The 24,736-nt window shown below is 43.7% G+C and overlaps 2 protein-coding genes across 3 annotated transcripts in view; both read right to left on the reverse strand.

Moving 5' to 3' along the window:
• Positions 1 to 533: 533 nt before the first annotated feature.
• Positions 534 to 5,928, reverse strand: ddx5 (DEAD (Asp-Glu-Ala-Asp) box helicase 5). Of its 2 annotated transcripts, none has more exons than XM_005737995.2 (13): positions 5,770 to 5,928; positions 4,875 to 5,046; positions 4,667 to 4,763; positions 4,451 to 4,584; positions 4,268 to 4,333; positions 3,983 to 4,124; positions 3,731 to 3,891; positions 3,456 to 3,628; positions 3,256 to 3,366; positions 3,104 to 3,165; positions 2,955 to 3,014; positions 1,469 to 1,690; positions 534 to 1,291 (listed from the first exon to the last, which is right to left on the reverse strand). In XM_005737995.2, exons 1-13 carry the CDS (start codon positions 5,814 to 5,816, stop codon positions 864 to 866), a joined length of 1,875 nt encoding a protein of 624 aa, XP_005738052.1. In that variant the 5' UTR covers positions 5,817 to 5,928; the 3' UTR covers positions 534 to 863. The 2 variants fall into 2 exon arrangements, with proteins under 2 accessions (XP_005738052.1, XP_005738053.1); XM_005737996.2 differs by having other exon boundaries at positions 1,202 to 1,291; positions 1,456 to 1,690.
• A 3,753-nt stretch (positions 5,929 to 9,681) lies between these two features.
• Positions 9,682 to 24,736, reverse strand: part of LOC102197404 (E3 ubiquitin-protein ligase SMURF2-like) — a 52,729-nt gene continuing 37,674 nt past the window's right edge. Inside the window, exons 6-17 of the mRNA XM_005738115.1 lie at positions 24,395 to 24,640; positions 22,059 to 22,143; positions 20,954 to 21,112; positions 20,816 to 20,863; positions 15,456 to 15,657; positions 13,931 to 14,034; positions 13,661 to 13,775; positions 12,764 to 12,942; positions 12,066 to 12,324; positions 11,760 to 11,961; positions 10,670 to 10,745; positions 9,682 to 10,562 (exon numbers count right to left, since the gene is read on the reverse strand). Coding sequence (XP_005738172.1) covers positions 10,463 to 10,562; positions 10,670 to 10,745; positions 11,760 to 11,961; positions 12,066 to 12,324; positions 12,764 to 12,942; positions 13,661 to 13,775; positions 13,931 to 14,034; positions 15,456 to 15,657; positions 20,816 to 20,863; positions 20,954 to 21,112; positions 22,059 to 22,143; positions 24,395 to 24,640 — 1,775 coding nt within the window. The 3' untranslated portion in view covers positions 9,682 to 10,462. The remainder of the gene's footprint in view (positions 10,563 to 10,669; positions 10,746 to 11,759; positions 11,962 to 12,065; positions 12,325 to 12,763; positions 12,943 to 13,660; positions 13,776 to 13,930; positions 14,035 to 15,455; positions 15,658 to 20,815; positions 20,864 to 20,953; positions 21,113 to 22,058; positions 22,144 to 24,394; positions 24,641 to 24,736) is intronic.

Here is a 24,736-nt window from a genome sequence, read left to right on the forward strand (position 1 = left end):
TGGAAAAGCTTGCCCAGTAGTCGTTACTCTGCTCATACTGCAGTAAAACCTAACTTGAAGTAGACAAGAAATCACCTTTGCTATTCAATTCTCTACCAGCAGATGTAGACATTGCTTCATCTCAGCCTACTAGCAGCTCCACAGGTATTCAAAATTTAACATTAATGCATTTATACAAACCCAAAACTCATGTTTTATGAACACTGTCATTAAGTTGTGGTGGGATGAAACCCTTTTAACCATTTTGCCTTCACCTGGCACCACCCTCCCTGCAAAACAAATACTATTTCAGCAACTAGATTAAGCAAGGTGATTTTTATTTTTACTCCTGTTATGGCAACATCAGTAACACAAAAACCCTATGACACCTGATTGTCATTAGGTTAAATGCTGGTTTAAGGGATTGTTGTACCTGATTGCACACTTCGCTTGAATTCTTGCAAGACCCTGACATCTGGACATTGAGAGTCATACTAATACCGCTCCTCTAATGACTCAGCAACATTCATGTTGTAGTAAAGGAGACACAAAACTGTCTTTTCAGGAGTTTATTTGAAAGATCATGCAGTGCACTTTCAAGAAAGGAACTTAACATCACTTTCAATGATACACGTGAAAACTGATACATTTGTATTTACCTAGTACAAAATTTTAACTAAACAGGAATGTAACAAATTAAATAGCATTAGGAAAAATGTGTGCAACATCACTAGTGCTGCACTGCAGATCTTAAAAAGGTTTGACAGAGGTTGGAGTTGTTGTAACCCTGTTGTGTAAATACAAAAAAAAAAAAAAAAAATCTGGATCAAGTATACAACTCAGACAAAAAGCAATAAATTACTTCTTTCAAGTGTACGACAAGTTTACTGTGAGAACTGAGGAGGCATGGGGTACGGCACCAGTGACGGTGGAGGATGCTGCTGTTGCTGCGGCGGTGGCGGAGCCTGTCCCTGGGGGAAGGGGAATTGGGGATGACTCACACCATTCTGCGCAACAGCCTTACCAGCACCAAACTGCTGGCCCTGGAAGTTGTTCTGGCCTACGAATGACCCAGTCTGGTTACTACTAAAGTTTGACTGTCCGTTACCATTGTAGCTTCCTCCATTGAAGCCATTGCCGTTGTTGCCCCCATAGCCTCCATTCTGAGAACTCATGCCATAAGACTTAGCTGGTCCATTATCAAAGCCTCTGTTGTCCCTGTCCCTAAAATTGCCAAAATCGCGCCTTCCTGAGGAATACCTATCTCGATGATTATCTCGATAGTCACCACCTCTGCCTCCCCTTGAACGACCTAAAAAGAGATGTGGCAACATTAGAAAAGCGATACAGGAACACGTTTTAGTGAAAGCAATTTAAACTCAAAGTTGATGCAAAGATCAAGTCGTGATAAAGAAATTAATCTTAAAAGAAAGGAGGAGCGGGTTAAAGAGACTCATCACCATTTTTGTATCTCACCAATTAGATTTACCTCCTCTGTCTTCTGCCATTTGGAGGAGCTTTGGGTTGATAGCCTGGTTGGCCTCTCGAAGCACAGAGACGAGGTCGCCGGCTTGCCTCATGTTGTTTGGTGTGAAGAAGGTATAGGCTGTGCCTGTCTTTTGGCTACGAGCCGTTCTGCCAATGCGGTGGATATAGTCCTCGGAGTTGTTGGGGTAGTCAAAGTTGATGACAAATTTGACGTCTTCAACATCTGTAATGTTGCAGTGTGGCATAAAAAGAGGACAGCACACAAAATGTGCACCGGCGCCACCACAACAACCGGATCAAAAACAAAAGAGGGCAAGTTAGTACGGTCATGACGGTGGGATTGCTGGTTAACCCACAAAGGCTGCAAATTGACTGGCATTAGACACATAATCCTCGGGGAGACTACGGTGGGAAGAGAGAAACGATGCACACTCCGTTAGCTCCTAATCCAGTGAGAAAATAAAAACCTTCCCTGCTAAGCAACTGCCAAACCACACAAAAAAGAATGGATCAGCAGCCTTACCATTCTTGGAGTATGCATTCACTAGTCCATTCCCATTGCAGAACACGCCCCTCATATTGTCAAGTGACCTCATGTCGCTACACAGTAGGGCTGCTATGCACACTACTGCCTCCGAGTGTGCTTCAACTAGCTTTTACCGAGGTCCCTTTGTTACGCACACATGAGACCTTTGTTTTAAAGCTCACATGTGCGTCTCTTGGCAAGAAACTGTAGCTCTGAACCCATTTGCAGGATGTCTACAAGTGCACCCCTTCTCAGCTTTTCCAGACCCACTGTTCACTTGATCACAATGTCTCTCGTTGGCAGGTCTCGACATGACTTTGAAACGCAGGCGAGGGAGGAGTGTGAGCTTGGATTTTGTCCAGGTTTGTCCAACTAGCATGTCCCACTGTCACCAAAAGGGCCAGTAGCCATGTCTTTACAGAGGTGAAGGTATGACCGATCTGACAGACTGCTCTTCAGACAGAAGTTTAGGAAACTGCAACATTAAGCCACCCATGCTTTTAAAAGTCTAATAAGGAAGCACCTAATATGACTAATGACTTGCCATGCCCAAACAAATGCAAGACAATCAGAGGCTGTGTTGGTGGGCTTCGAGCTGGGAGAGTTAGAGCCTGGGTGTGTGAAGCAGTCCAAACCATTGCCAGAGAACAGATGAGCATATGGGGAGTCCTTCAACTTCCCCCTCTTTTAGGCAGGCCAGAGCGTTATTCTGCACTTGGGCCTGGTCACCTCTGTACATCTGCACAACTGGGAGACCCGTGCCTCGCCAGTCGGGACACCTCCAAGAATCCTCCTTCCCCCTCTGGATACCTGGGCTTGTCATGCCAAGGCCCTGCCACATAGACTGCTCCTTAAGGCCAGGGGAGAAACTCAGAAAGAAGCAGAAAAGTTAAAGAAAGCAAATACACTCTCTTTTTAGAGGTACAATATAGGTATTAAACACATCATGGAGGATACTGACCTAAACCCCTGGATGCAACATCTGTGGCAATGAGAATTGGCGCCTTCCCATATTTGAACTCTAGAAAACAGAAACCAAACGCTGTAAGACTCAACCATGATGTGCACTTTTTATTCTGAATCTCAGTTCAACCAGTGGTTTAAATTTACCATTGAGCACCCAGTCTCTCTCCTGCTGGCTTTTATCTCCATGGATTCCCATAGCAGGCCATCTAAAAGTAAACAAGGGTTCAAATTTAGTTGTGTTACTACATCTCAGCAAAAGCAGTACTTTAAAGCAGTAGTTTAGTTTTAACACTTACCCGTCCCTTCTCATCCTCCTGGTAAGGTCATCACACCGCCTCTTAGTCTCTACAAAGATGATGGTCTTGTTCTCCTTTTCACTCATTATTTCCTCAAGCAGACGAATGAGCCTACAAGAAATCAGACACTCCGTAAGTAAAACTGAGCAACACATCCTGTCACCTTACAGTTGGCACTTTACTATAGAACAGTTACTCACTTGTTCTCCTTCTCGCCATCATTGCACACATCCACTATCTGCAGGATGTTATGGTTTGCACTGAGCTGCAGTGCCCCAATATTGATCTGAACATATTCCTTCAAGAAATCTTCAGCTAGCTGGCGAACTTCTTTGGGCCAAGTGGCACTCCACATCAGAGTCTGTCGGTCAGGCTGCAAATATATATAAAAAAAAAAAATTGCAACGCATTACATGTCTAGCAGGGAATCACTTTATTCCAACAAGTCTACTTGGATACATATGCAGAAACTTACTCTGATTTGGTCAACGATTTTCCGAATCTGTGGCTCAAAGCCCATGTCCAGCATTCTGTCAGCCTCATCAAGCACAAGGTACGTGCATCTACGGAGGTTGGTCTTTCCTGCCTCCAGGAAGTCAATGAGTCTGCCTGGAGTGGCAATGCAGATCTCCACACCTTTAAAGTAATAATGAGAAGTTAACATCTTAACTATACAGGGCAAGCACTTGACCCCCGCCCCCCCAAAAATAAAAATAAGCAACAGTACCTCTTTCCAGGTCACGAATCTGGGGTCCTTTAGGTGCACCACCATAGATGCAGGTGGACTTTAGACGAGATGCTCTGCCATATTCAGCGGCCACCTGTTGCACCTGTTGTGCCAGCTCACGTGTTGGCGCAAGCACTAAACACTGTTAGAGGAAGATAATAGCTTTTTACAAATGGCTCAGGGAGGCTACACAACTTCAACACTGAGAAAGAAAACACGAAAACCCCTACTCAAGCCAGTACTGAAGCTAACACACACACACACGGAAAGCATGTCGTTACTTACAATTGGACCATCTCCACGTTCCAAGAAAGGCTGGTGGTTGATGTGAACGATTGCAGGCAGCAGATACTGCAAGTCAAAAGAGTTTCATAGGTAAGAAAAGTATCAAGGAAATATTAAATCATCTGGTCAGCTCAGATGATTAAAGCTGCAATTTGTTTAAAGACAAAACAATACTGAACTTACAGCAAGAGTTTTGCCAGAACCAGTCTGAGCAATGCCAACCATATCCATGCCACTAAGAGCCAGAGGCCAGCCCTGAGCCTGGATGGGTGTAGGTTCAGTCCAGTTCTGTTTGTTGATGACATCCATCACATATGCTAAGAAGAAAGAAATCAAATGTTAATTGAAATAATTTAACCTTTTTGCAATACCATCTCACTAAGTTGTTTTCAAACTTACAGGGAAAGCTTGCTTCATGAAACTTCATGATAGGATTTGGGCAATCCCTCCCCTTCACTGTAATTGTTTTGGATCTCCTGTACTGTTCAACCTCTGGCTGCAAAGAGTGAAGAAAAATAAGATCAGTGGTTACAACCAATTGCATAACTTCTAACACGTGCAGGGCAGAGCACATGTCGGGAGGCGTTACAAAACATGTCATACGTACATGAGACCTCCGGGCAACGTCTGGATGCTGCTGATAGAAGTTTTTCTCAAACTTGGGGAGCTCGTCCAGGTTCCAGTGTTTCTTCCGCAGTCGGTCACCGGGATTGCCAAACTTTCCTCCACCGCCACCACCACCACGGCTTCCACCGAAACGAGGAGGCCCACCGCCATAACTGAAATTAATAAAGTAGTTTTTGTGTAAGTTTTTTTTTTTAACTCAGTCTCCTTACAGTTATTATTAAAAATACGACTTGCGCTGTCACTTTAGACACCGACTATTATAATATAGAAAACTTCTTATTAACTGCGTCATTCTCTGAAATTACATAGCTGCTATATACTTTCCAGCCAGCAGAGGAACAAAGAGGGGGCGAAAAAGCCGGCATTTTGTATCCGCATTCACGCTACCACATGGCGAAAAGCCGACTAGCCAGCTGTGCTAGCATTACTAACATCACTCGCGCTGACCACAATCATTTCTCAGAAAAGGCTAGATTTAATCACAAAAGGTGGGGAGGACGCGAGGCCAAGATATTCCGATCACCAACATTTTGAATTAGCTCCCGGCTTCCTTCCGAATTTGCTAACGTATCCTGAAGCTAACGAAAACCCAGTGTGCCAGGGCACGAGGCCAAACTAGGCCTTGAGCCAAAGACAACGACAGCGGGCTTCTCTCACCGGCCTAGGCCTTGGGTTTGAAATATACCGGTCAAAACCCTGTTTTTCCAAAGCGAGACACTTTCTGTTAATTTAGGTAAATTCTGCCTGTTTTTTCATCGACAAAAACTACAATATTGAGCTGAGTGGTTCTTTTTTTCGACTATGAAAGCCTTTGGACATTTTTACTAGACGGTGATTAAAAAATAAAGTCTAAATATATCAAATAATGTACTTACCCTCTATCCCTGTCTCTGCCACGATCTCTGTCGGAATATCCAGGCATTTTGTATACAAACCGTATAAATTAAAAGGATAAATACAACAGACTTGGCCTGCCGACTGAAAAATTCCGACTGGCACTGACGTTGAAATGCCGGTATCGCAAAAACGGGGTCCGGTTTTTATAACAAGAGGAAGTTCCACCCCCCCCCCCGGAATGTATTCATCCGCCATACGGGGTTCGACTTTTAATGCTCAAAATGTGAATAAAACACACAATAACACACAACAAAGAAGTAAACTCACCATAACTTTTAAGCTATAAGCTGTCTTTGCATTCCGAGAGTTTTACTAAATCTATTTTAGAAGCTAAGCTTGGCAAAATAGAAGAAACGTCAGAAAGGCTTCAGAAATAATAACTCAAAGAAATGTTTTTCGTGTTTTATTCCTGAATAACATGCTTATAAAAATCTCTCTTAAATCGTAAAGCACAAGTCAGAAAAGGAAAAAACTCAGGATCGCTTTGACCTCGGTTACTGAAGCATATACTGGCGGAAGAATATGTACGAGACAGAAAAGCGGTCACGCGGCTTGCTTGAACTCCCGACTTATTACTGTAAGTGACGTCATTAGAGGTTTCACCACATAAACTTTTTTTGTTTGTTTGATCGTATGTTGTATACAGTCAGCCACACCCCGCGCAGCACGTGTAAACTTGTGTTTTACATGTACTCGAACGAATAACTAGAAAATATTGTGATATAATAATAATAGTATTGTAATAATCAGAGAAAATATTTAAAGAGTAGGGAAAAGCGTTTTTTCCCGACAGGAAATTATCCCATAGCAACAAAAGAATACAGAGCATTATTTGGATAACCGTTAACAAAGAGAGACTAAACAAATCTGTGTCTCTGATTAGGGAGCTGTAACTTTGTAAGACCCGAACTCTTCCACGACATGCATTTTTAATTTCTCTTTGATATTTGGTCACATTGGGGCCCGATGAATATAAAAACAAAGAACTACCTTACCCAGCAATATTCGACTTAACTGGCTAGTTAAGATAAGTGAGGCATAATCCAGTTCTCCATTACCAGTGTTGTCAACATTTTGAACCCAAACCCACATAGAAAAGTCTAATGTTCTTTTTCCTTCTTTACATTTATTTGCACTCCCCAAGATCAAAACCATTCAATGGGCCGAAATTGATAAAGCCACATCTTGTTAGTGTCTAGGGTGCCATTATAAATCAGAACTTAGGTCTGGGCTTTGACACAGGCCATTTTTCTCTCCCCAAGCCAGGAAACACTTGATCTCTGCGACTTTCCCCCCACAAACCTTTATTTGGATTACAGTGATTTGCTATTTATGAATTCACCAGGCCAGTAACTAAAGAAGCTGGATACTGTCTGACAGGGTTTTATTTTTAAATACTGGTTGTGGAAATCATGTACATCACTGTCCTCTACATGCTGCTGCTAAAAGGCCATCTCTGCATACCCCGCTGACTTTCCCATTGGTTGTTTTTTTACATCTACACATCTTTGTTTAGACTGGTTCCTTCTTATCTGTATGTCTAAACGTGTAAAAGCCACAACCAGTGTGACCTACATTCTCCCTATATTACACAAGTATTTTTCCCCAGAGTGAGAACAGGTCAGTTTCCTGTACCAATCTACAGGAGGAGTTGAAACCCCCCTCCCCAGCCAAGTACCAGCCGTTTAATCTGGAGTGGTCTCAGTGGGTGGTCACAGCCTTATCCCATTCACATATAAAGACTTTGCACACCCACATGAGCTATTCTTATATTAGATGGTGCTAATGATGCAATCAAACTGAAATAAAGTGATTGTTTAGATCAATACTACCTGAAGTACCCTCCACCCCACCCCGATACTAATCATAATCAAAACACTCTTCTTGAAGAAACCACAGGACATCTGTTTGTACAAGGCCTTACATTGTTAGACAAAGGCAAGTTTAATTAGAACTAATTACACACAAAAATAAAATACTCTTACAAAATGATAGTGTTAACATACATCAAATTGCATCAGTCAGCTATGAGAGATATAGTCCTGCTAGTGGATCATGCTATTAAAAAAAAAGAAAAAAAAAGCGGCATCTCTCAACTTATTGAATAAAAAGTGTAGTTCAATGGAGAGGCAGCTGTGGGGCGTTGCTGAGCGACGTAGTGTAGAAAGACAATTGGGCAAATGAGCCTGTGCACTGGACTTAAAGGTGAATGAGTATCTGGCACAGAGGTCGCCGAAGAAGAGGCAACCTCCATCTGTTCGTGTGCAATTCCTCTACTCGGTTCAAGAAAAAAACGTCTTCTTCTGCTTAAGTTAAAAGATAAATTACAGTTGGTTTGATCCACATATACGAACGATATTTTTAATTACTGTACAAAAAGCACCATCTGAGGACACTTTTCACTTTGCGAGCACTCGGTCTAAATGTATTTCTTTTCAAGCGTATGCAAACGTTAAGAACAGTCCACGGTCGTAGAGATTGCTAGACAGGCAGCATCTTTTAAAAACATTCAAGAGTTTCATTTTCAAAAATTGTAGAAAACACCCCCCACCCCCCCCGTCTGGATTAAAACGTAGCGAAAGCAGGCTAAAAAACAAAAAACACAGGACTTGTCTCATTTTAGTTCACGTTCAAACAAACGATGGAGACATGCGACAGTGAGTGTGCGCTTATGCTTTTCTGTGGGCACACTGAAAATATGACTTTTTAAACACCTTAAAGAGGACCTATTATGGGATTCTACTAGAGTAGCTTTGCATGATTTCACAGCTCAGAATGATCCTGGGCCCAGTGCACCCGCCTCAGTCCAATCCACCATCTGAAACAAGCCAGCTTTACTTTAATAGGTGGGCGGGGCTGTGTGTCTGAGCATCCTCTCCTCAGTGACTCACACAGAGGCAGGAGTGTTAGAAAAAGAAGCATAAAACATAACATTTAGCAGTGAGAAGTCTGAGGTTTGGGCTTACAAGGATTACTCTGTGACCTCTACATTTGAAACTTTACCCACTGTAACAGCAGATATATGACACAAAAGAAGGAAAAACACAATAGGTCCCCTTAAACATTCAGGAAATCGAGACAAATAGAATTCATTTCAAATCAAACCAACATCCCAAACTACTTTTGACATCTCCTGAGAACGTGGCTGAGTAGAGCTCTTGGTGTCCACAAACAGGTAATGAGTGCGAGTAGTGTATTGTGCACTTTAAGCAGTAGTATGTCAGTGAGCGAGGATGCCGATACAAGACAAGTGTTAATGCTATTTAGCACCACGTGGCTACAAGGTAGTAGAGGTTTTTCTTTTTTCTTCTTCTTTTTAAAAAACTAAAAAACAATAGCAATATGGAGCCAGCGCAAAGAAGACACCAACAGAGTTTGGACAGCTTTAGAAATGAATGGCAGGCATTGTGACATTAATATAGCCCAGCTACAAATGACTGTTTAAATAAAAATTCAAAAAAAGGGGGTGGGGGCTCACATCACCACGTCTGTCGCTCCAGGATGAAAATCAGTAGAATTTAAAGGGTAAGCTCAATATTTGCAAAGATCCATTCATTCAGAACAGCTATGGCACTGAGAGGACATCGCATGTGTGTCAAAGACCTTGTTTGTTTTGCCCTTTCTGACAAACGTCTCCTCGTACAGTGCGAGGGGTCACGGCGAGAGATAAACCACAGCATTCTTTAGTGAGATTGAGTCAAGCTTAATTTTTGTTTTTCACAATTTGTCTTCTATAATTTAAACAGCAACACTTAACAAAGATTTTATTTTTCTGAAACAATGGAAAGGGGTTTCTGAAATATAACAGCAATAAATTATATATATTATATAGATTTTTTTTTTTTTTAGTGTTTCTTTCTCAATTTTCCCTGTTATATAAAAATAACACATTTCAAGCCATTCATCCATTTACTCTTTTTTTCTGAACACGGACAGTTGTCAAAACTGGTGAAAACAGGCTTTCTGGGTATGCAGACACAGGAGCGCTGGTCCCCCACTGCTGTCTTTGGAGAAGGTTGTAAACCGTCGATTGTAATTCAGTCTCGAGTCCTGCCCTTCTCATCCACGCACATCCCCAGTTTTCCCATCCTTGGCGTTAGAGATAACCCCAGCGTGATCGCCGCGAGGCACCACACAGCCCGAGTCACGCACTCTCGGCGTCCAAATTTAGTGTTTCCAAGTAGTTGTGCTGTAACCACTTGTGACCCTGTGCTCTAGCAAACAACAGTCTTGTTTAAAGTGGCCATTGTTTCAGAGCGGACTGACCTTGTTTTCTGCTTGGCAAGATCGACAATTGCTACATGGAATATGTTTCTTTTTTTAAATGCTAAAATGAACTTAGAAAAAGGGAAGAGCCAGCAAATTTTGCCAGTTCAACAAGTTAGTAAATAGTTTTGAGTTATTAGCAGCTGAAGAGATCCTTTTCAAAGATAAAAATAAGATATTAAGGAGGGCTAGGGGGCAGGGGGGGTGTCTTTAAAAAAATACCCAGAGTCAGGTGACATTTTGAGGTCTTCTTTGCCCACCCTCCCCCTTAGCTTGTCCTCTGGGAAGTTCGAGCACCCCTTTGTGAAGCATCCATCAATGAACCCCAGTTGGAATGGACGGGTGCTCATCGTGGCCGAACCACATTGCTTCTGGTCGTCAGTGAGCTCCGCCAGCGTCGGAGACTCACTCTACAGCGAAGCCGCACGTCTCCTCGATGGCAGTGAGCAACTTGTCGTACAGCTTGTCGTAGCTCTCATAGGGAGGAATGTCAATCCGGTTGAAGCTGGAAGACAGAGGGTAAGATGGAGTTTAGGATCGTGGGTCAACGCCGGAGCAACGAGTCTTAAAGCGAGAGGACTAAAACTATTATAATGTCAACAGTTTGCTCACCAGGTGTGGGCTTTGGGCAGGTTGTTTGTGCTGGCGTCAATCTGGTGAATGGTGAAGAGTCGGGGGCCAGCAGCACCTGTATACAACAGCAATAAAAAGGATATTTACATACCTGCATTGTACTGTGTAGAACTGAGGACCACATAAACAGAACAAACATGGAAATGTAGTCTATAATTTAAAAAAAACAAAACAGTTTTTACAATTTGTAACCAGCTTGAATTCAATATTTGGTACGACCTCATTTATTCTTCAACACAGTCTAAACTCTCTTAGGCAGCTTCTTGTCATTTCTTTAAGTAGTCTTCAGGAATAGTTCTCCAGGCTTCCTGAAGGACATTCAAAGCTCTTCTTTGGATGTTTCCTTTGTTCTGTTCTCTGCTTCAGTAACATTGAGGCCAATGCACGACTAATTGTGCTCCATTGTGTGATTGTGTATCCAGGTTTGCTTTTACCGCACTGGCTGTGTGTTTGGGATCATTGTTGTGCTGAAAAAATTACGCTGTGGCCAATCAGATGCTTTCTAGATAAGTTTGTATTTTGGATCAAAATCTGATGGTACTTTTCTGTGTTCATAATTAGTTTTAATAAGATCTCCAACACCATTAGCTGAAATGCAGCCTCAAACAATGACAGAGCCTCCATAATGGTTTACAGATGGGTGTAGAGACCCACTGCTGTACCTCTCTCCTGATCTCCTCCATATATACTGACAATGATTTGAACCAAATGTGGATTCATCACTCCATCAGACCTGTTTACTCTCATTTAGTTCTTGTGTAATTCAGCATATCTCAGCCTTTTCTCCTTCTTTTCCTTCCTTAAGAATGTAAGAATGAGAGTTGTCTTTTGGCGTCTGCAGATATTTTACTCAAGACAGGACGATCACGTTATGTAAGGTGTTGTCAGCATGTGGATCGCTGTGTACTGCTCATGCCAGGGTGATGTGTCTGTGCACAGATCTGTCTGCCAGGACGGACCAGGGTGCATATCAAGTCGCAGAAATCCAGACAGAGACAGGCAAACACTCCAACACGCAAACACTCCAACACGCACCTGTGTTTCATGTTTTCATCCTGAATGGTATTACCTTGGAGAGCCTTAAAACCTTGGAGGGGGACCCTGGAGGAACCGGTGACAAACTGCAGCAGCCGGGCTCGGCGTTCCTCATCGAAAGACTCCACAGCTTTCCAGAACCATTTAACGATGTTGCTGTCTGGAGTGCAGTGCTTGAGTCGTGTGTTGGACTTCCAGTCGTTGATGTCGATTTTACCCAAGCCGCACACAATCAACTACAGAGAGAGAGAGAGAGAAAGTCCTCAATTAGAGTGCACAGACTCACAAGCTAAGCTGAGCAACATAACATCCTCACACAAATAAGGAGATGTTAAGCTACCTCTAGCTCCTTCTCATCAAAAGCCTTGAGAAGGTGTTGGGGGATGACCTCGTTGAAGCCCTTCTGCAGAGCCAAAAACTGGGCTTCTATGCCTCGCAGGAAACGCCAGTTTACGTAAAGCCGCACGTACTCCTTCTTTGTGTCCTGGGTGACGGAGATGCTTTTCCCATTGGGCTTGAGCTCGTGCTGGATGATCTCTCCATAAGCATTATGCTCTACACAGAAGGTGTGGTCCAGCACACCTGTGATGTCATTATCCCTGGAGGACGATAAACCTTTAAATTACTTTTGAAGAGTCAAAACAGGCTTAAAAAAAAAAAAAAAAGGCATCATTAGTAATGTAACATTTTAAATAAGTGGTAATGAGTAAACCCAGCAGGTAGAATGCTAAGCCGGAGTAATGCCCTGACATCATGTCACATTACATAATTTCTTTAGAGATTATTAAAGTATTCTGACTCTGATGAGTCTGAAAATATGTGATTAACAGACCACTGATGTAAAAACTGGTTTTAAACCATAGGGGGCGCTGTCATCAAAGTTAGAAGAAGTAAACACAGTTATACCCCCCCACCCCACCCCTTTGCATAACATGTATTGACATAATGGGAATAAAATTGTGAGTGATGTGTTGTAATGATCCAGAAATCACAACAAAAAATGAAAAGAAAAGGAACGCTGCTCTGACTTGTACGTACAGGATCCAGACAAGACTGTTGTGCAGGTCAGGATCAACAGACTCCATGTCATCCAGGGTGATGGGTTTACCCAGCAGCTGTTTGTAGAAGGGTAAAGTAAAGCCCCCATCGATGTAGTGGCCATGGAACACTGCCATTCCCATGATACGGCCCACGAAGTGAAAGTATGACAAGTGCTCCTGAAGGCAGACAAAACAAACTTCAGTTTCCAAATGAATAGATGGCGGCGAGTTATCTGCAGACGTGAATGTTCACAGTGTATTTTGGACTCTTCCCCCAGACTGTGCTCAACATAAACACACACCTCTCTGACAGGAGGAATGTACAGTAATATGAAGCTACTTCTACATGGCAGAAGATAAATAACGAAGGTGAACCTACATCTCAACCACACTACGCAGAGGCTGCTTCTCCACTCACGCAAACATGAAAGTGCTAATTAATGTTAAATGACACCAGCTTAAACATAGCGCAATGACGCCGTGTAAGGTAAGACAAAACGCCAAGAAGTCCCTGATGGCAGCTGCACAGCAAGCTGTTATGAAAGAGGACGGCCTTGGTGTGACAGTGGCAACATCTAAAGGAACCAAGCAAGAGAGAAAAAAAATCAGGAGACGAAAAGAAAGAAGGAGAGGAATGAAGGAAGAAGAAAGGAAAGAATGAAAAAGACAAAAAAGAGAGGAAGAAGAAGAAAGAAGAAGAAGAAAGAAGAAGAAGAAGGCAGAAGGGGAAGGAAGGAAGAAGAAGGAAGAAGAAGAAAAAAGAGGAAATAAGAAAGATGTTTATGTGTGTTTATTTACTTATTTATTTAAGAAAAAGAAAATCCCATCTTTTTTGTGGACACTTGGTTCTAAAAGCATATTTCCAACATGGCTGCAGGTTATATGTGCAACTCACAGGATTGACCGCAGAGTCGGGGTTAATCTGCAGAGTGTAGATGTCATCACGGGAGTACTGGAACAGGCCGTAGTACGGGTTCAGCATCTCATGTGACAGCAGATAGAGCCACTCCCTGCACGGGGGTACAACAAGCATGGAAGAACAGAACAGAAAGCAGTTACACTCTCTGCACTGTAATCCCAGACCTAAACAGGAAAAGCACCTAACAACAAAACAGACGGGTAACAGGAGGCAGATGCCGTATTCACAGTTGGTCAAACTCTTTACCTCGCCACTCCTCCATAGTCGAGCCCTTCTTCACCTCTAAACTTCACCATCAGCCTTTTCCACAAATCCTTTGGCCTCATCTTCATCACCTGCCGATAGGATTCCTGCAACGCAGACACAAACATGTCAGGAACAGTGTCGACTTAGCTAGATGCTGATGTTAGAGTCACTGAGAAGACTCGCGTAATGCTGCGGCCGCTGTCAAAAATCGCGCGTGGCCAGTTCCCCCGTTACCTTCTGGTCATGAAACACAAACAAGAACACAGCCCTGACCGCTGATCCTACACCTGCAGCTTTTGTGGCCATTGAAATGAAAGGCAATGGCTCAGAAGCCATGTTGAGGTCTTTTATGCTAATATGGCAGTGCATTTTTTTGGTTTTTTAGCAGTTGCTTCCAAGGATTTAGGACGACCTAAATCAGCGTTCCTCCCACGTGCGACCGGCTCACAGTGTCGTGTGGGGGGGGTTCATTTAAAGTGGATTAGGGGCAGTTATAATAAACACAGCCGTAAGACTATAATAACACCGCCTCTTCCACAGCCAGGTTCCGCTGTGCCCTCCAGACGGAGCAGACAGCTGAAGGGTGCTGGGGAAGAACTGGGAATGTCTTATCTGTGCCGAAAAAGCACACACGGAGACAGCTCTGACAGTCCACCGCCTAACACTCGCCTGTTCACTCATAATTTAATGCTTCAGCTGGTCTGGAGAAACTATGCAGTTATGTCTCGCTCAACCTCAAGATGTCCTCTGCCCTGCCTCCCCCCCACCTCCACCCTCTCTCTCGCTCACATCGAGATCAGCCAACAAAAATGTCTTCGTTCAGATTAACAGACGTGGCTGTTCCAGCACATTCCAGTGCATATTTTATGAGGGTCATGCAGTCTGTTGCAGGTGTTGTTGTTCTGGTGAAGGCCCTGCACGTCATAAGACACGGGAGGAAAAAAAACGAAGAAGGAGAAAAAACCCCAAAAAACCCTCCCCCGCTGAGAAAATGTACTTCATCTCGAACAAGAGGGTCTGCTTTAGATTTTGAACAGACTGCCTTCACACATCATAGATAACTGTGTGCGTGCGTGCAGGTGTGTGTGTGAGAGAGAAATCGCTCTTACAGCCAAACTGCTATGGGCAACGACCTTTATGGGAGCACACACGGAGAACAGGGGAGAAAAATACCTATAAATAACGTGTGCAATTACAAGCTGCTCAGCGGGTACACAAGTAATTGTGGTAGTTGCTCAACTTACAAGGCATGTAATTTTGTAGCATTATGGAGAAATTGAGGGCATTGATTGTTTTGTGTTTTTGGAGGGGTTTTTTTGCCAAATGTCAATATGTTGGCTGGAGTTTTAGGTTAAAGGATCAGGTGGTTGTGCAACGGAGCGCATTTATTATTTCCACAATCTCATTTCAAATGTTTCGCACATGCTCTGGCTCTCAAGTGAATACTCTCCTGGTTTAAATCACGTACCAGTTTCTGAACATGCAAGCTTTAGTTGTAACGAGGACTTTTGCTTTCCCTACTCACCTCAAAGATCTCCTCGCGGGACACCTCAATGCGACAGTGGCCGGCCTGAGGCTGCTGCTGAGACAGTTCCTGGCGAAGGATCTTGAGCTTCTGAACAAGATCTCGCTTGTACTTGGGCACCGTGAGGCACTCGGCCTCCTCGGGGAGCTGACCGGGGGACACCAGAGCCTGCTGGGCCTGATCCTTCAACTGGTTCTGACGACTGCAGGGGAAAGATCACACGGAAAGGCAGAGGAAGATGAGAACGGGCCAAAAGAAGGAGACAAAAAGACACACATCGCTTGAGAGAAAAATAAGCAAGCACTAGTGCAAGAATAACAAGAGAAAAGCCAAAAGGCTCAAAAACGCGTACTTTTTTAGTCCTTTGCTGAGTGCAGGGAATGAGGAGTAAACACACTGAGGTCATCTGGGAAGAACATCAAGTCAAACAGCTCCTCACATACACACAGACATACAGTAGGTGGAGGTGGGATTACTGGAGGTAAGACATCACAACGTGCGCACGCATACATTCCCCCACACCTGGCAGAAACCTCGCACACAGAGATGACTGAATTGAAAACTGTCTTTTAAAAAAAAAAAAAACATACTCTGTTGTTTTTGACTCATCACATAAACTTGAGCTAATGTAAGGTCCTCAAGGCCATCCCTCAGATGTGCAGGCACATTCTGACAAGTCCAAAAGTTTGTCACCAACAGTCGGCGAGAGAAAAGCCTACACACGCTATCATACCGCATACTGGCCTACAAAGTAGAAAAGCAGCAACTAGATATTTGGTCAAAAGTAAGTCAAGGCAGGATTTGCCGTCTGCTTTGGCATATGGAAAATGTTGTGTGGAAGGGAAAAAGAAAAGCATGGATCTATACAGCTAAACAGAAGAGTCACAGTCGGCCTTCACTAAAGCTACTCCCCAGTCAGGTCTAAAGTCTTACATATCACAACACGAAAATGGTCTTAAAATTAGGCTACGTCCACGCTAATACGTTTTCGTTTCAAAATGCATCTTTTCCTCTCCGGTTTGGCCTCCCGTCCACATTGAGACGCCGTTTTAGTTCAAGGAAAATGCAGCGTTTTGAAAACGCTCTTGAAAACGCATACATTTAATGCCGTTTTCGCTTCACAGTGTGGACAGCGAACCCGGAGCCTTTTCGAAAAGGATGACACATTTTAGTCGTGTGACCAATTAAACTAAGATAGCGGAGGGCATTATACAGCAGTTGTTTTGTTTGCTCTCAATTTTGACAGTCCTATCAAAGATTAATATCAGTTTGTACATGCTCCAGATAGCTTTTCTTCAAATTCTTTAATTCTCACTCGCTTTTGCAACTTTGTACTTTTGTGTTACTCGCAGCAACAACTCCACCTCATTGTTGGCGCATTTAAAAAACTCGGTGCTTTTCCTCGACATTTTGCAGCGACGCTTCAAAGAGCCGGAAAGTAAATAAACAGCAGACAGTAATGAGGCAGGTCGAATCTACTTGCGTTTCACACATGCACAGTACTGGAACGTAAGCGTTTTCAGCCGTTTCAATGTAGACGCACAACTCTGTGAAAACAATAGTTATCCGGGCTAGTGTGGACGTGGAGCGTTCTGAGGCTAGTGTGGACATAGCCTCAGCCAAATACAACCTGGGATGAATAATAAAAGGTCACATATTGTTACGCTGTGTCGTTATTAATACACAAACATTCAGCCGAAATGCAGAAGGAATGTGTAAAAAATTAAGTGCATCCTAATAACGGCACAATGCTGCTGTGCTTGGGATCAGAGTCCTTTTGCACGACCCAATTTCAGCCAAACTTTAGCTGTCAGACAGACGGCCTCATATTTGACTCTAGAATACTTTGGTATACAGAGGAGTTCATGGTCGACTCAGTGACTGTGAGGTGCCCAGGTCCCATAATAAGCCCAAATCATCACGCCTCCACACCACTGCGTTTGATTTTCACCAAATATTACATATTTGTAATATTACATATTTGTAATATTACATCCATCCATCTGTCGAATGTAGAATGATGGGTTTTAAAACCAATCTTTCACAGATTGATGGGCAGCAACATTTGCTTAATTACAATGAGTGCTGGTCTCTTTCCTCCATGGCATTGTGTTAACACACACCTGAAAGGCCCGAACTGACAAAACCTCAGTTTATATGAAGACCCTCACCCTTGCTAATCATCAGTTAACAAACTACACTTGATTAGCAGCACCTGGCTGCCATTACTCTCTTAATTCCTATGAAACCAGTGAAAAGGTTGGATTTTGACACACTGCATCTGCATTGGGCGTTGTACATCTGAAGCCATATTTACCTAATTTTAAGACCAAAGTATTTGAAAATGTTCACAATTAAAGAGTTTCTATGGTTCATTTTTGACAAGTGTTCAGTGTTTTTCTTTATAACTCGCTCTTTAAACTATAAAAGCTTCAAATTGTGCATTATTAGGAACACGGCCACTTTGATTGACGGGTTGGAGGTGAGTAGGCTGTTTGTTTTCAGTTAAGGCACTGAACTGAATCGTGCGGCTGATGTTTTTTTGAAGCATTTGTCTGTCAAGAATGATGGCCTGTGGTATGGTTAACTGTAACTACAACCCACCTGTGAGTCTGTGTGACAGTTTGGGTATTTTATTTGATGTTACTTAGTACTATGTCTATATGTTTCAGCTCGCTAGGTAATAGCTTCACCATCTCATCCAACAGAGGTCGTTCACAAAGCACTGGGTGGTCATGTTAATCTTCTTTAGATCTAAATGTCTGCATCAGACTGCTCTACATAAGTATAAAGTAAGCAGAGAATAAAACACTAATGTTTTAATTTAAACACTGCTGCCTTTTAAAGTTCTTACCGCCCGATCAATAGCGAGACTGTGATCTTTGTCTGAGGCTAATGATGACCAAGCTCCCGACTCCAGTGTAGAATACAACTTTTGAGTTTGGTTTGGGAAGAACGCCTCAGAGGGGGGTACACAGCACACACACAGAGTCAAAAGAGCCTCTATGAGGCCTTCACTAAAGGATTATTTACACAGTGGCCTTTTGCACTTCAGTGGCCCGGGGGGGGCAGGCATGAGCAGGGTCATAAACACCAGACTGTGGAGCTGAGCACAGAGGGTGGCTGACACACACACACACACACACCACAGTCTGCGGGCACAGTATGGCTATGTAGGAAGTAACACTCAAAAGGGACGCCAAGGTTAAAACAATCATGTCCACGCCAACTTTTATCAGGTTTTCAGTGAGGCAAAGAAACACAGGTAGGAGACCTAAAAACGTGTCCAGAGTTCGTTTAGCTCAGCACTACTACCTTAAACTATCCACCCAACAGCTTGCATTCCCCTGCACCACAATGACAACTTCTTGAAAAAGTGACTGAGTTTGGTTTTGGTGACTGCCAGGCAGAATCCAGTTTGGCTTTTCAATCACTTCCTGCTATCCCAGAAAGCCACAGGGCCCCATAGGACACTGAAGACCTCCTTGTGAAGCCCTTTATTTCCTGCAGACTAGACTTAGAGGGAGGGAAGGCAGGAAGGGCACTCTCCTGACAGCCCAAAATACTGTAGACACTCAGATGTTGGGAGGGAAGGAGCGGGAGAGGAGGCACAAGCATCTCTCGCTGCACTTTCCCCCATAAATCAAAACGTCCCTGCTCCGTCTCTTTCGCTCACAGTCGTCGGCCCTACGGCTCTGTTCTCCTTCCAAAAGCTCACCGAGGAGCACGACTCTGGTGCATGTTACCTGAAGACGCTCACTGCAAAGACAAGTTGTTGCAATAAAAGCAATGTTTTCGCTGTGCAACAAATCACAAACGTCTGAGAGGCTAATATCATTTCTCATGCAACTGTACAGACGGGCAATTCTGCAGCCAGGTCTTAAAACCAGACGAGGATTCGGTTACCTATTGGACAGTGACCTTGACCATTCAAGCGGCTGGAATCTGCAGAGGATTGCAACATCACAGAGGAAGTTTAACCAAAACCACACTCTTGATGCTCAGGATGTTTCTTTAGCAAATAAAAAGAGGGCAATAAACTATAACACTGACAGATGTATATATAAATATATATATATATCTCAAACATTTTTCTGGGGTGACAGCACACGGAGGGTGAACATTTTTTAAAAATCTGATAGAAGGCAGATGTCTTGAAGGAAATGCACGAAGAATGATGTGTTTTCCAGACTTTTGTCACAAGTTAGAAAGTCATTCCAAAGCTGTGACAGAACGTAAAAAAGCCTATAGATGATCTATTATATGGTAGTTGTAAAGAGAAAGGATTAACATAGATTTATGGAGGTTTTGCATATCTCAGACCAAGGTCCAAGTGTTCTTGAGTAACACGCACACAAAAAAAGAGGAGCCACACAGCACAAGAACTCCAATAACTGCAGACATTTTTCTATCTTACTTTAAAAACACACACCCACTTATTAGCTAATCTTCATATCATAATTTATACACAATCAAAATTCCGTTTTTTCTCCTTTATACATCTGGTCATAATTATGCTTATGACAAATTATTATAAACAAAAAGTGGCATGCAAAGCAACCAATTTTATTTTTTTTTAAACTTTGTTAGGAGGGCCACAGGGCCCAGCTAATCCAAAAGCCCAAACACGTCCTTTGATCCATCAGAAAAGAGAAGGAGGGAAAAAAAAGAAGAAAGAAACATGATCTCCGTGTCGATGCATTCCATCTCTGCACGGAGCAGGAATGAGGTCAGCCGGAGAAAGCCCACCAAAGCGCCCGTACACTTCTGCAGCTTTTGCAGAGCAAAGGCCTCTGGGTAATTCTACGGCGGCTGCTGATGCTTCTACGCAGTGTGTGTTTGAACAGCTGCGCAGGGGAAGAAATTCTGAGCATGTGCATCCCCGCACGCCGACATGCACCGAGCGCGGGCCATTACAGTTCCTTCATTTACTTTGGGCATAGAATTTATGCTTCGCCTCCTGGACGTTGAGACGCTGCTCGGCCGCAGACACGCCAGCCTCGGTTTCCACTCTGCTATTTGATGTCTGGCCAAAGACAGCTTTGTGACGGATAGTGTGCTAAAACGCCTTTACGATCAAAACCCTCTGCATGGACTGAGGAATTTGGAAATTTGAAAAGAAAGAGCGTGCGGGGGAAGTGCCCTGTGTATGTATTTCTGTGGGTGAGTGCTCACAGACGTCTGCTCAGCAGAAGCAGTGCGCTGGGTGTTGAACGTCTGCAGGTGGTGAACACGCAGGATCCCGGGGCAAAAACATTGGCTCAGAGGGAGGCAAACTATACGAATGAAGTCTGGCAGTGTCTGCTTGTGTGTGTGTGGGTGTGTGTGTGTGTGTTGCTGGCACAAAGCCCGACCCTTACCTGACATTCTGACTCTCGATGCCTCCTCGAGAACCATTTGGACTTGGACTGCAGAGACGAAATGGAAAGAAAAATAAATCTTTGCTTTTGCATCGGTCTATTTCACATTTTTCCCCGATTGAAGCGTCCCATGCTTACTTTAGGACTAGATGCAGGTTAGCGGAGAGGCGCGGGTCTGTGAACTGTGTGGTTCGGTTGTTATGATCGACGAAGTACACTCTCCCGGTTGCCGTGTTCCGTATTTCCCATCCCGGAGGTAGAGGACCCAGTTCCTCACAGTTTACATTACTCAGATCTCTGAGGTGTACGAAAACAGCAAACAAAGAGTTAGAAAGCGCACATTTAATGTAGGGTAGATATGAAACACGTGAAAGCACTAAGCACTGAAAAGAATTAAAGCAGACAGCGGGATTCTGAATGTCTGAGAAATCACTTTTATTCTGTTTTTCTTCTTCCTCCCATCTAAAACTATTTACAGCTGCCCTTCAGCCTTTCAGCTGGACTCCAGGGAGACCAAGACGTTCAGAAATTGCAGCTACGCTGGCGCTAACCTTTCAGTTTTTAAGATTTGAAGCCAAAGTGACCAGAGCCTCACAAGCTGTGGCTCCTGACAGGCTCCTATCTAGACCAATAAAAACATCCTCTATCACTCATAATCTCATTGGATGCAAAACAGAAGTGATCAGTCGTGATTTATTGAGCGAGCGCACTGAAGTCTGTTTCTACACATTTTAGAGATTGTGCATTCTTTCAGAATATGGTAATCAATAAGATGCACATGCCTCAGCGGGTGTTACTCAACAGCCTCTGGTATGACTGAGTGAGACCTGTGTGCTGTTGGCCATGTGGTTCGGGCCTTTCGGTACTCATGCCAGAGGACCGAATTGCTCTCAGAGCCCCGTGACATGGGTCTTCTCACAGCATGTTAGGCTCATAATCAGCTCCAGGTTTACGGCGCACTGCAAGGCGACCGGGAATAACACGAGCTATGGATTCTGTCAGGGGGACCGTGAAGTATAAGAAAGAAGGATAAATGATAAGTGTCTTTCCTATTCCCCCCAATTAAAATAGCCAATTGTCTACCACAGACAGTCTGTGTGCAGTGACCTGAAACTTTTGATTCTAGCAGCATATCATGAAAACTGGAGCCAAGCAACAGGTTTGACTACATTTATTCTAGAAGCATTTTTGGCTTTAAACTAGTGTTATGTGTATGCATTTGGACGTCCTGTGAAGAATATACCTGGGTACCCTGGGATCGTGCCACGTGCTGACACCTGTCTGAGTGTGGAGGAAGTAAACTTGTCCTTGCTGTGTTGTCCTTTGCTCTGTAGTAAGACAAAAACATACAATTAATCGTTTATTATATGTTAGCTTGAACACTTAGATTAGGCAATTAAATGTGCATCAAATCATCCAGACGAATTTGAAAAAACAGAGTTGAGTTTGTATGCCACTGGGCGACCCCCGTCTGCATTCGAGCGTGATAGACAGATGGAGTTTAAAAAACTGCTCGAGTCAGTGGAGATCCCAAAAGGCAGCCTGAAAGTGGCGGCAGGGAGGGGGTGAGGTGAGAGACAGGGAGATGAACGCTGGAGAGACTGGAGGGGGGGATGTCTGACTCTTTAGTTGGTGAGCTCATTCATCATGGCATGACATATATTTCCATGGAGCTGCTTGCCAAGAGAGAGCTCTTCGCTGGCATCCCTTTGGCTGTGCTAGCCTACTTTAATACGCACGTACACACGACCTTACAAACCCACCACTTAGCCGATGAGCGCGCTGCACGCTCGAGGCGCGGGCAGACATCTCTTGGCTCATGCGGGAACCAAAAAGCTGCTGACAGGTTTTACGTGAAACCCCGAAGAATTAACAAAGTAAGGGCAGAGTGAGGACGTACTTATATTGCTGGATCTGTCTAGCTCCAAGTGCGGTTTCAGTTTATGGGCCGGTTCAAGCCTAATCTCAAAGAAACAACATTGTAAAGTCAATTCATAGATCCAATTTAAAAATCAATCAATAAATAAATACACCCTCCCCCTGGAAAGTCATCTAAATAGGCCAGATTGGATCTTTTTGGCAGGTCTGTTCTGTCCTGCAGGCTGTACAATGAACCCCCCTCGATCTAGCTGCTCCTTTAATTAAGCCACAGGATCCTTAGAGCTTTATTCAGACATGCTAAGCAAGTACAGGAGGCTTTCTCACGGTCTTGTTACACTGGCTGTATGTGCAAATGAAAGGTCACTCTCTGAATCAGCAGCTTTTGGTGTCATCAGAAAAAATTGAATGAATTGATGCCTAAACATCATAATCTTTACTTGTTTTCAGTCCAGCCGAGGTTGCTTCTTCTGGCACTCATGTTAACTCGATTAAGAGAAAGAGGTACAGAGATGGGGAGCAAAGGAGGTAGAGGACCAAGCATAGCAATGCTTGGAGCCTCCTAATCTGAGGGACTGAGGGCAAAGCTGTGATACGCTTCTATGGCTCTGGCTCCCAAATCCTGCAGATGATGTTACTGTGAGGATAAACAAAATTCCCTTGAGCTGTGCAGGGAAACACAGCCTGTGTGTGTTTGCTTTTATATGAATGCGTTTGATTGTCTGCTTCCAAAAAAACAAAAAAATCAGGGGAACAGAGGGGGGAAGACTGTGTCTGCAGCCAGCTTTTAACAGTTAGATCAATTCAATTAGATGGTCTAAAACGGAGCCAGTATTTCAGGCTCCTTGTGTCGAACTGCAGAGTCATGTGAGCAGTGGCCGACTGAATGACGACGCAGATTAGCTGGGCTCAGCGTTGAGCAGGGAGGAGGGCCAAGCAATTAACACAACAGCAGTAGAATGATGGCACTATTTGTTGTGGAGGCGGCTTTCGCTGGAGATTTATCTGCATTAAGATTAGAAAATCTGGGTCAAGTGCAGAACTATTAGCACAGTGCACTGAATTATATCACTTTTTTTTAAAAGATTAGAAGACTATCTTTTCAGAGAACTCAAGTTCAACTTCACCATTTCAAAAGAACTGAACTGATTAGTCAGATTAGTTAATAACCTGTTTGTCTGTCAGGAGGAGTAGGAGTTTATGACTCTTGCCACCAGTAAGAATGATTTTATTATAAGTGATAAAAGATATAAAAAATTCAGAAAAGAAAACAGAGAAACAACAATCAGAAGATGCCCTATGAGCAATGGCTTGGCGACAGTGGGAAGGAAACACTCCCTTTTTACAGGAAGAAACCTCCAGAAGGACCAGGCTTAGGGAGGGGCAGCTATCTGCTTAGACCGGTTGGGGGTGAGGGGAAAAAGAAAGGACTAGAGACAAACTGTGGAAGAGAGCCAGAGATGAATCACAACTAATGATTACGTTCAGAGTGGTGAATAAACAGTGAAGAAGAAATGCCCTGTGCATTATGGGAAGCCATGACTCGTATAGGAATTCTTTCAGTGCATTTGCAGCAAATGAGGACAGTTTGTCAATCTTCTGCAATCACTTACTCAGAACGGTGCACAACCTGCAAAAAGCATGTAAATGTGACATTTTTAGTCTTTTCACCAGGCTGTGCGCATGTTCACAAATACTAACCGTATCCCTCGGGAAGGTCAGGGTGCGTGTGCAGATGGGTTCTGCTCATGTAGTTGCGGTGCCTCTGCGAACGGACCCGTCTCTCCTGCGCTCGCTGGTCGCCGTTGCTCGGCGGTAACGCTGTGGTGGGCGTGGCGCCGTTCGTGCTAATAGGCGTGTTCTCGTCCACAATGCAGCTTAGAGGACGGCCGGGGCTGGAGTACTCCGATGCCGGCCTGAGAGGGCAAAAAGGCAGGTAGGAGGAGTTCAATAATTAACAGAAGAGTGTGGCTGACGTCAGAATCGAGTAATAAATACAAAAGAGGTTGCTTGAGACATTAAAAAAAAAAAAAAAAAAAAAAA

The sequence above is a fragment of the Pundamilia nyererei genome, unplaced genomic scaffold, assembly GCF_000239375.1.
Source record: "Pundamilia nyererei isolate P.nyererei 1_Seehausen unplaced genomic scaffold, PunNye1.0 scaffold00081, whole genome shotgun sequence".
Classification (NCBI taxonomy): Eukaryota; Metazoa; Chordata; class Actinopteri; order Cichliformes; family Cichlidae; genus Pundamilia; species Pundamilia nyererei.

Excerpts from the sequence above, each read along its gene's own strand:
- ddx5 (XM_005737995.2), bottom strand. The coding sequence starts at position 5,816 with ATGCCTGGATATTCCGACAGAGATCGTGGCAGAGACAGGGATAGAGG. Across the intron at positions 4,764-4,874 it reads ACGTTGCCCGGAGGTCTCAT|CCAGAGGTTGAACAGTACAG; the intron begins GTACGTATGACA and ends CACTCTTTGCAG. Across the intron at positions 1,292-1,468 it reads AATGGCAGAAGACAGAGGAG|GTCGTTCAAGGGGAGGCAGA; the intron begins GTAAATCTAATT and ends ATCTCTTTTTAG.